The following is a 12066-nucleotide window of genomic DNA, read 5'->3' on the forward strand; positions in this document are numbered from 1 at the left end:
AATGAAGATAAAGTGTAGAAAATAGCAAAAATTGTGAAAAAAAATGAAATTGATTAAAATTATTCTGTATTATTAATTTCAAAATTTTATAAAATTATATTTAAACATGTAGTTTCATACAATACAAATTTTATCCAAATTATCATCTGAAGTTTCATATTGTTATTTTTGAACATCTACTTTGAGTAGGAAGAATGAATAAAGTTTATCTTCCTTCTTCCTACCCCACCAGATTAGATTTGATGTGTTTTTCTTTGTTATTTTTTTCTTTTTAGTCAGTTTTCATATATTTTATCGGATATCTTCATCCGTTTGAATTGTATTTGCTCTCTATTATTCTTTCATTTATATCATTTTCGAATTTAGCAAGTGCGGAAGCGGTTTATCTTGTTCGTAGATCAATAGATCTACGTGGTTGCATCAAAAGAAAAGATTTAGATTCGAATGTTCGGAATGGTCTAAATGCTGAAGATTGGATTGCATCTACTTTTCTCGTTAGAATGTGTTTTTGTATGCCTTTATGACATTTTTTGCTCTTTGTAGTCATTTTAGTCTCTTTGTAGATCTTGTAAGGTTTGATTCCTTATTGTTGTTTTTATTGTTGTACTTGTGTTTTAAGCTAATAGAGTTACAAGCATGTTTATCAAAAAAAAAAAAAAGTAAGGGTAATTTGGGCATGGCCGTGGCGGGTGGGCTTCTTCCCGATAATCTAGGGTAAATTACACAATAGTCAAGATTAACCAATTATTTATAAGTGTCTCAAACTATTAAACAAATTTATTTGAATGTCAAATTTGGTGGTTATTTTTAAATCTGTATTTTTTCCTAAAACTGATTAACTGAAAATTTGACAAAAACAAAAATAAAATTATGATATTCTGATATTTTAAAATTTAAAATCATATAATGATAAAATACATAAAAACGATTTTCATAATCTCGAATATTGCACAACATTTTTCTAGTCAATTTTTGGGGCCTGTATTTTAGGCTGAAGCTTGCGTGAACTCATGGCCTCAATCGGATTATCTTTAAGCTTGACTTGAGAGTTGTGTTTCAATACACACCCTTATTCTTGGTTTATTATACAGTGTCACTCACTACAACAAAAATTGCCGATGAACTGTGGCGGCTGAGAGGAGGGGGATTCAATCGCCATTGGAGAGAAGTTAAGCAGGAGATGAACAGTACTTTTAATTTTGTTTGAAGGGTAGGTTAGATTTTACAAATGGGCTTTTTTAAGTTGAGCCCATAGGGCGGTTTTAGTTAGAGCCACGATAAAAAGACTGCTAAAGTCCATCTTTTTTGTAGTGACTTATTTTGGGATAGTGCCTGAGCTATTCATTTTACTTATACATTTCGTCAAGATAATAAAGCGGCTGACTGGATGATAAATTTCGTGGAATCTTTTTCTATTGATCATCACGGAGTGTGATATGTCTCCTGAATGCATCCAAATACTTCCAAGAGAGTTGTGGTTTGTAGGTTTTTTTTTTTTTTTTTTTTTTTTTTTTGTCTTGTGCTGCTTTCTAGCCTTCTTTCCTAAGCTAAAACCACCCAATTAAGTTAATTTAATAAAATTGATCTCTGCATTATTTATAACAATCTATTTTAATGTTAAAAGATATATCCTTTTATAAATTTAGGAGACAAAACAAAGAAAGAATTAGACAAAAAAAAAAAAATCCTAACAATTTTAAAACAATATGAAAATGAAAGGAAATAAAAGAAAAACCCCAATCAATTTACACACACATATAAATAAGAATAAAAGATCAATTGCAGATAACATCTTGGAGTGTTCTACTCTCAATATCAACATCCATTCTGCAATCCATAAATCCAGATTTCTTCTTCTTAATCAATTTCATTAATTGAATTTTCCCATTCAATATAGATGAGCTAGTAAACGGCAGTTTCCCTGATCTTAAATCAGTATTCAGTCGATCAACATCCTCAGGCAACAACGTCGTCGTATCCATTTTTAGCACCACTGTGGCATAAAATTTTCTGGTAGATCGAACCCTAACTCGTGCCTTATCGACAGTAACAACACCAACAATTATGCCTCTATACTGAAACGTGACATTGCTGGTTTCATACTTGAAGTGCCCAAAATTAGTGTTTTTGACACCAAATTCAGTGTTGATTGTGAAATTGAAGGAAGGAGATGTCAGATTTGAGTTTATTTCGAAGGTCTCAAAACTGGGAGAAGTGGTACTGGTTATTCTGAACTTTGGATTGTTGAAACGTAGAACGAAGAATATAAATAGTAACAAAATCAGAGTTTGAAAGAGAGTGAAAGTCACTGCAAATATTATGCACTTTGTGCGTTTCTTCTTGGTTACCTCGTCGTTTTTGTGATTTTCCTGAACCTGTTTGGGCAAAAGGGGTTTCCTCCTTCTCCATTACCATTTTTTGAGGATTGATTCTTCTTTTTTTCTTATCTTGCTAGTTTCAATGGTGTTGGTGAAATTAGGGGGTGTGGAGGGTTTTATTTATGGGAAAATATGGTGAAGTTATAATCATTATTTTAGGCATAGGATCAGATATAAAAGAGCATTTAAATTCCTGCATATATGTACAAAATAAGGGTAAGTTCTGATTTTTTTATTTTTAATTGTTGTGTTGTAGAGATATTTCTTATAGTTGACTGATCACAATACTTTCAAATTATAGTCTATGCTAAATATCCAGTTTTACAATAGTTAATTAATTATATATTTGTGTTTCAGCCTTATTTTAATTTGATCTAATTAGGTAAGTAATTTGCCTAATTCGGTTCAAATTAGAGAAGTTAAGAAAGATTGGAATTGTCAGGATTATTTATGACTTTGATTTGGGGCCGATTGCGTAGAAACGTGTATAGTTTGACCTAAATTGACTGAATTCAAGAGAATGGGGATCAATTAGACAGTTTCAACAAGAGCTTGTAGGTCGACTCAAAAGAATCAAAGCATCCTAACAAGGTTAGCACACTTCGAATCAAATGGACCCGAGTCCAAAATATTATTAAAAGAGAAGAGAAGATCCGTACAAAATAAATAATAAAGGACAAACAAAAAAACGAAACAAAATACAAATAAACTAGCGGAATTGAAACTGAGGCAGTCCCGCCAAGTCACCAGCAACCCTAAACCCTCAAAGGGAGCATTTGCCCCCCCCCCCCCCCCCCATCTGGGAAATCCTTTTTTTTTTTTACCAAAACGACGTCGTTTTGGTTTAGGGTTTATTTTATAGACATTACTAAAACGCAGCTCACGGAATTTGTGTTTACATCAGAAAACGCAATCGCTCTCCAGGGATTTCACCTCTTCCTTCCTCGCGTTCCTTTCCTTCCTTTGCGCTTTTACAAAGTTACGAGCAGACTCCTCCAGCGCACGACCCTCCTCCATCGTCCAGCAGCAGCAGCGCCGGCGGCCACCATCACCAAACAGGTTAGTTTACTTTTTTTTATCCATTAATTTAAATTTTAGGTTAAATTAAATGTTAGGTTAAATTAATTTTAGGTTAATGGATATTGTCAATTAGTTAGTTTGTTCTTAATTTGTTATTCTTAATTGTTAGTTAGTTTGATGGTTAGTTTGTTCTTAATTTGTTAGTTTTAATTTTAGGTTAATGTATATTGATCGATAGATTGTTCTTAATTTTAGGTTATTCTTAATTTTGGGTTAATTGATTGAATTGGTTGAATTGATTTGGCATTAAAATTGCTCTTGGCTACAACATTAGAGGTAAAATTGCATCATTTTAGATGTTAGGGGTAAAATTGCACCTGATCCAAAACGTAGGGATATTTGATGCCTAACAACCCGAGAATCCCGGAAATGGATGATTATGAGTCGGAAACATTATAATTTACGTTTTTTATAAAAAAAATCATGAAAATAATGCATGACAATTGAACGATTTTGCATTTTTCATCACCAAAAATTGAACAATTTTACATTTTTTGTCATAAAAAAATTGAACAATTTTACATTTTTTGTCTAAATTTTTTTACGTAGAATTTTGCCCCCCGCTCCCTCAAATCCTGGATTCGCCACTGGTCACCAGACACAAGATGAGAGTAGAAGGAAGGCGAAGAATTTCATGAAATCAACGAAGAAGCAGTTCGACCATGGTTAGCTAAGGAATCCGCCACCCTATTTCCTTCTCTAAAAATATGTGAAACAAAAATGGTCATTTGGGACTCAAGGGAAAGGCAAATCATCCACTCTTGTCGGGAACGCCAATGAACAGTCTTCGATCTTGATTTTAACAAATTAACAACATAGCTTGAATCTGATTCAATCCAAAGCTTCTTTCAGCCTTTATCCCAAGCCATACGAATGGAGTGCATAACACCCTGTAATTCCGCCTCAAAAGGAAGATAAATGCTAAACGACATCGCAAAAGCACACCATGCAGAAAGCCTCTGCAGTTTCTGAAAATTCCACCTGCCCCTGCAAAATTATCAGCCACAGATCCATCTGAATTTACTTTGATCTAACCCGGCAGTGGAGGACGCCAAATAACTTCCACACAGGAGGGTGCGGGAGGAGGGCGACCAAGTAAAGAGAGTTGCGACAAAACATGGTGATCCTGAGCTAAATGAAATATAACTCCTTTTCTTCCAAATTGCACCTCACGAAGAGCGCTCCAAAGGTCCCACAAAATGACAGATACATTTGGAACAATTGAATCAAAGATGGCCCAATTTCTGGCCTTCCAAATTAACCAAATTGTGTATACAAATGCAGACGTGTTGAGGACTGAAATTTTGTGATTAAAAACACGGCAAAAGAGAGTTGAGACTGTCAAATACTCCAAGTCGCAGACCAAACAAAGAAAAAATAGCGTTCCAGATCTGGGTTGTGAAGATATAGCTTACGAAAAGATGGTCATGACTTTTTAAATTAAGACGACCGAGTTCGCATCGTGAAATTAAAATCAAACCTTTGGCACTGATTAAATCATGAGTTGGGAGCTTGTTCAAAATTGCTCTCCAACAGATAAGAGAACGAGATGGTGGAAAGAAGCTTTTCCAGATGAAATTTTTCCAAGACACCTCAGGCTGAACCCCCCGAATCAAATTGTAAAGACTTCTGACTGAAAAATTGCCCTTTCGGCTAGCCTTCCAGAAGCACACATTTTCAGAGTCAAAACCTCCTTTGATATCTTCAATATCACCCCTAAAATCTTCCACCTCAATCGGGAGATTCGACCAACCAGAACTGCCAAAATAATTTAAAACTAAGTCGCCACTAAGCTCAGTATCGTCATGGACTGGCGGTTAGATCAACCTTAACGGCTACATGCCTTTCTTGAGTTAAACCAGAACTTCCTTGTTAGCTGGATCTCATAAAAAACGTGGGGCAGTTATGGATCAAAGATAGTGGGAAATGGTAGTTGGTTGTTCACAAGAGGGAAACAGTATAAGAAGGGAATTTTTGAAAGGAAGAAGGAAACACACAAACTAAATAGAATTCCAAAAATTCTTCAACGGACTTTAGATAAATTACAACTGAATTAATGTTTACCAATTCGCGTATCTTTTATTGTAAGTTCTTAGTTTATTCTTGTCAATTAAATTATTCAATTTAAGTCTATTTACAATTTTTAGCATCATTTTAATTTTGTTAAGATCAGTCTTCTAGATTTAACTACGAACTTTAAGCTTTTTTTCATGTCCTTTAAGCTTTCACAAGATCGTCTGATTAAAAGTTAGATTTAACAAACATTTTGGGATTTTTTCTACCAAACTTTTAGCACGCTTGCACAAGAATAAATAAGGTGTTAAACAATTTGTAATATATAGTACCTCCTATAGTGAGATGCCAAGAATTATATGCTTTTGGAATTTTTTTAAATAATTTCTTACATCGTATATTTTTACTTAACACACGGTATAACTCTTATATTCTAACAATACATTATTTATTTCTTAATTCAACGGTTATAAGGATTAAATTGCTTAACAATTCAAATATTTGAAAAATTAAACTGTTTAACAATTTAAATATTTGAAGGATTAAAATATTGAATAAAATAAAAAGGGTAAAGTACAAAAAAACCCTGTGGTTTCCGACTTTTGCAAACAAAGTCCCGTGTTTTAAAGCGTACAAACGGGGGTCTGTGGTAGCAGCCATTAACAAAGAAGAGGTTTTTTATGGACGCACCTGACACTTTGACTGAAAATTGCACCAAGGGCAATTTGACCCTTTCGCATCCCAATTGTGGTATAAAATGCTTGAGAAATTCTATCCCCCAAATTCGCTTTTCCTCTTCTTTTTTGGTCCATACAGCCTCTGGTTCAAAATTTCCAGGATTGCAGTTCATTGTGGTATGTCTTTAAGTATTTATAATGGTTCTAAGTATTGAGTTGGTAGGCTTTGTTGGATTGCTATTGATGCTTGAGAAAGTTCTTTCTCAATTTTCTGTGCACTGAACTAAATTTGTCAAGTAAAATTTTCCAAGCATGATAATTGCCCTTGGTGCAATTTTCAGTCAAAGTAACAGGTCATTCCAACTTAACGGCATCCATAGAAAATATCTTCTTTGTTAACGGCTGGTACCACAGACCCCCGTTTGTACACTTTTAAAACACGGGACCTTGTTTGTAAAAGTCGGAAACCACATGGTTTTTTTTTGTACTTTACCCAAATAAAAATGAATGACTAAACAGTGTATTGTTAAATATAAGGGGATTATCAAAATACTTTAAACAAATTGAGGATATTATTGAGACACTTTAAAAAAAGGCCTAAACCATACGCAACCCCCTGAACTTGTCAATTTTAGTCATTTTGCCCCCTGAACTTACGGGACGACCTATTTGCCCCCTCAACTATTTAAAAGTGGTATTAGCAATCCCCTATTTTCATTATAACGGAAGCAAAATGAAATTCCAACATTAATACAAGTGTTCATGGAAGTACTGGAGCCAGCCTGCATATATATAACCTCATTTGGAGCTTGTTTTAGTAGTGCATAACCATATATGCAATTTTTATAAGAAAACTTGTGTACGGTCTATACTAATCTCATTTGTAGGTTATTTTAGTAGTGAACAACCTTTTTTATTATGACATTGGTGCTTGCAATGAGAAATGTCATAATTGTTTTCGTTATAATGAAAACAGGGGGTTACTAGTACCACTTTTAAATAGTTGAAGGGGCAAATGGGTCGTCCCGTAAGTTCAGGGGGCAAAATGACTAAAAGTGACAAGTTCAGGGAGTTGCGTATGGTTTAGGTCTTACAAAAATTAGATGTTAATCAAACTTTTTAGAAAAATTCAAGAATACAGATATATTAAGCCTAACATAAACGATTAACTAAAATTGAAATAATTAGACACCTCAATTTTTTTTTTAACTAGCTAGTCGAAGTAGAGAGAGAAGGTCTTTACTTTTTCTTCTCCCCTAGTTCTTCTTAGCTATTGACTCCCCCAAGTTCTACTCAGTTGTTGTGGTCGTCGATAGCTCCACTTTTTTCCTCGTTTTAGGTTTTTAATCAGATCTATTTAGATGACGAAGAATGAAATTTGTCTTCTTCCTCCCATTTATATTGTAGTCTTAGTTTTGAGTTTCAGATTTAAAATCTATATACCTTATTAAACTTCTTTCTCCGTCAGTTCAACATCTGTTAACTATACTTCTTTCTTTTATTCTTTTTTCGGTCTTAAAAAAAGAACGGAAAATATTCACATTGTCTTTACATCTATAAATCTGAGTGGTTAAAAAAAACGAAAGGACTCAGATTCGAATGTCTGAAAGAGCATAAATGATGAATGACAGATTGCCAGCGGTTTTTCAACAGTATTTGACTTACGAGAAGGATATGATGTTTATTTTTGTTGTATTTACTTTTTTACCGTTAATGGCTATATGTGTTGGAGGTTTATTCATCTTAATTTTTGTGTTGTATATCCGCTTTTTAATCTAATGGAATGATATATGACATGTTGATATATAAAAAGAATTTTTTTTTTTTGGTTTTCAACAGCATTTGACATTTCGTGTTGTATAGAGTCCACACATCGTGTGGATCTAATGAAGAGTCCATGTTTCTCATTTTGTAATTCACACGCCGTGTGGATTACAAAATTCACCGGCCATTTTTCGAATATAAAGCCCATATTCTATGTGGATATTTTTAAAGAGTCTTACTGTTGGCCCAAAAAATAAAATAATTATTTTTATGTATATAAAATGCTTGGGTTATGTTTTTAGGATATAGTTTATATTTTCTAGAAATAATACACGTGTAAGCTAACCTTCAACCCGTGAGAGAATCCGGCACCACGCGGGGCGTGTCCTCAATACGCAGCGCGTAAACAAGGCGTCCGGAGAAATCAACGTCAAAAACGCAAATACGCAGCGCGTCCTTCACTTTACGCGAGGCGTACTTTCTCACGCGGGACGTACTTGCCAATACGTCATGCGTAAGACACATCCGCAGAATGTTCCAAGATCAGAAGCTCCAATACGCGGGGCGTATCCACCAATACGCAGGGCGTACTCCTTCACGCGGGACGCGACACCAGAGACGCCACGCGTAGAAACCATCAACGAAACGCACAAGGCCCAGTATCCACCAACACGCAGGGCGTAGTAGGACATACGCGGGGCGTGTCGTCTCGTCTAGAAGCAGTCAACGGCAGTTGAGGAAGTTAAGTTAGTTGGTTAGAGTTAGTTGGAGTTAGTTGAGTTAGTTGGTGACTAATTACCAAAATGCCACTGACTAATTACCAAAATGCCACTCCAAAATACTATAAATAGACCCCATTCCCTTCATTAAAATCACACTCAACACAACACAAAATCCCTCTCTAAAGGTCCCTTCCAATGCTCTCTTTTTAGTTTAGTTCTTAGCTCCTAAGTTCTTCAAGTTCTTCAAAGTTCTTTCTTTCGTTCTTCATTTTTCTTAGTTTTAATCCCTCATTTAGCTTCCTTTAGCTTCAATTCAAGTTCCAAAGCCTTTTTTCAAGTTTCTCAAATCAAATTGGTGTTTTTTAAGTCGTTACTCTGCCCAAGTCTTCAATTAGAATTTCATTTCTAAAGTAATTTTCCAGATTCGTCCATCCTTTTTCAAAGCTCAATTCTGTCCATTTAAAGTCATTTCTTGCTTTCAATCCCTTCGACAAAGTTGTTCCTAACGTTCTGAAGTTCGATCTAGTATATTTACTTTCCCAATTACGTGCCCAGAAACTCTATTTACAAGTTGATCTTTGCACCCCAAATTCTTTTAGCTATTCTGCCCAGATTTTTCCAGATTCGTCCAGTCATTTTCAATCCTCAATTACGTCTATTTAAAGTCCGTTTTAGCCTTCGATCCCTTATAAAAGTTTGTTCCTGACGTTCCGAAGTTCAATTTACACTATTTACTCATCCAATTCCGTATTCTTGAACGCCCAAACAAGCCTCCCGAAATTAAGGTCTAAATCTGCCCCATTTGCCTACCAACGTTTTGCCATTGCCAAGATCATATACCGTACGGGCCCGACCGGTTGCAGCTCTCCAAGGACCTCACGCCGACATCAAAATTCAACATCAATCCGAGATAGCTATTGTAACGTCCTAAAAAAATAATAATAATAGGGTTATAAAATTTATTATTGATACAATTGAATTATAGGATGAGATTAAGAAAATAATCTAAATTTTGGGTAAAAGTCAAATAATACAAAAGGTTAATGAAGGTATTTAAAAATTAGTTAATTGAGGGTAATAATAATCAGATTTTTATTTACATAAGTAGCATGGGCATAAGAGTAATTTTCTAAGCATAGTACATATAGGGGGAACCCTACAACTTTTATGTTTTCGCACAATCAAAACAAAAGAAAAGAAAAGAGAGAAACCTCAAGTCCTTTGAAGAGCTACCTACTATTCCTATCAAATCCTCTTGAAAGCACTATTTTCAATTCACAAGGTACAAATCTGTGTAATGATTTTCTTTATGGAAAGTGGATGTGTTTTACTGTATTTTATAAACTTTGATTCTAGGCTTTTTTTTTTTTTTTTGCCCAAATAATAATAATACCTTTTATTATTAATAAAATAAAACAAATTTTTGTTGGTTTTGCGGCAAAGTTTATGAGAGTTTTCTTCCATTATCTTATATATACATCTATATCAAATTATTTGGTTAATGGAAGAGTTTTCCTTCATTTCGTTTTCTTTCATTAGAATTAGTACAAATATTAATAATGATAATGATAATTAGAAATTAAGATATATTTGTTTATTCAAACATAGTGGATATAAGCATCAGAGAACTATTAATTTCATAACCTTATAAATTTTGGTTTGTTGGTACTGTTAACAATATTATATTTTAATAATGATCCGAAACTGCATAATTAGTAGGTAAAAATTAAGATAGATATCCTACTTAAACAAGTTAATGAGTGAATTAGTTTTATATTTAGGCGGTGTCGAAGAAGGGGGGAGTTAACAACGGAGACTTAGCGTTTCATTGGATTACCTGTTCCAAGTAAGTGATAGTTGATATATATTTGTTTGATTGTTGTGACTATTTATGTTTTAACAAGCAATTGTCATTTATGGATACAATTGACGAGAAATTGAGATGATTATGATGTGTTATGCAAATTCACTGTCTGAGATCTTATAATCTTGGGTTGAGTTGAAATTTATGGATGCTATGGACACGAGTAATGATATTGCACTTGATTTTCTGATATTGGGTGTGTTGTGAGATAAACATGTCAAATCAAGAATAATGGTTAATTAATAGCTTGTCATAGTGGATTTATACGCAATGGTCAATTTTGTGTTGTTGGTATTTATTGTTCAGTTGAGATATGATTTGCTAGGCACTTGTCCTTGTGGCTAGTGTCGGAGTATATCAGGATGTAGGAGATACTCTGTGCTGTTTTTGCTACGCACTGGGGAGGTGCGGGGATACCTGGCGGAGAGGTATCATGTGCTGTTGATATATAATACAGAGAGATTATGATTGAGATTTTGATAGTGAATTGACCGGTGAACTATTGGGTATACTTCTACTTGACAAGGAGGGCCCTTAACTAATAAATTAATATCAAAATACGTATGAAATTATAGTACGAGTCATGAGAAGTTGTTTATGTGGTAATTTAATGTTTTGTATTTATATTCATCTATAAAATCTCTTGGTGATTTATATGTTGCATGTGATAAATATATATTTGCTATCACCTTATTGAGTAGGCAGCTCATCCCTTGCCACCTATTTTTCAGGAGATAAAATTTAGCGGTTCGATTCTTTTCCCCTCTAGTTTTTTTCAGTTCCTGTTGATCGTGTTAAGTGAACCAGCAACTTTGGAATTTCTTTTGGATTTAAATCATAGTTTTGGATTATAGTATGTGCTTAATCAGTTTGGGAAAATTTATTTCGAAGTTTATTTGTAATTTTTGACTTTAGAATTTAATGATTAAGCTATGAGTTTTGATTAGTATGGACGCATTTATATGTTTTGTTGAGTAATAAATGTCTTTGAGAATCGGGTGCTACATTAGTGGTATCAGAGCGGGTCGACGTCTTAGGGACGGTTGCACAACATTGTTTATTTACGTTATTAAGGACGATTATGTGAAATTATTTGTTGAGCTGTGAATTAATGTTATATATGATACATCGTAGGACCATGTCATCCAGAGGTAGAACATATACTGACCGAGCGTCTAGTGAGGATTCCGTTGGGTCCCAACATGCATCATTTGCACCTCCAAATGCGAGTGATGGTTCTAGATCTTCAAACGTACCAGGAGCTGGTATGCCACAAAACTTACATCAGTTTGCTGAAATGATGGCTGCAATGGCGGCTCAGGCTCAGGCTCAGGCTCAGGCTCAGGCTCAGGCTTAGGCTCAGGCTCAAGTTCAGGCTCAAGCTCAAGCTCAGGCTCAAATGGGTCCTTCCATTGATCTTAACTTTGAGAGATTAAGGAAGATGGGGGCAGAAAACTTTGAGGGTACCACTGATCCTACCAAAGCCGAGGAATGGCTGAAGGACACTGAAAGAGTGCTAGCCAGATTGAAGTGCACTCTTGAGCAACGATTGGACTACAGTGTCTCTT

The 12066-nt window shown here is 34.7% G+C and overlaps 1 protein-coding gene across 1 annotated transcript; it reads right to left on the bottom strand.

Moving 5' to 3' along the window:
• Window positions 1–1775: 1775 nt before the first annotated feature.
• Window positions 1776–3395, bottom strand: LOC136217252 (late embryogenesis abundant protein At1g64065-like). Its single transcript, XM_066003848.1, has 2 exons — window positions 3312–3395; window positions 1776–2375 (listed from the first exon to the last, which is right to left on the bottom strand). Exons 1-2 carry the CDS (start codon window positions 3393–3395, stop codon window positions 1776–1778), a joined length of 684 nt encoding a protein of 227 aa, XP_065859920.1.
• Window positions 3396–12066: the final 8671 nt, after the last annotated feature.

Source organism: Euphorbia lathyris, chromosome 1 (genome assembly GCF_963576675.1).
Source record: "Euphorbia lathyris chromosome 1, ddEupLath1.1, whole genome shotgun sequence".
Lineage (NCBI taxonomy): Eukaryota > Viridiplantae > Streptophyta > Magnoliopsida > Malpighiales > Euphorbiaceae > Euphorbia > Euphorbia lathyris.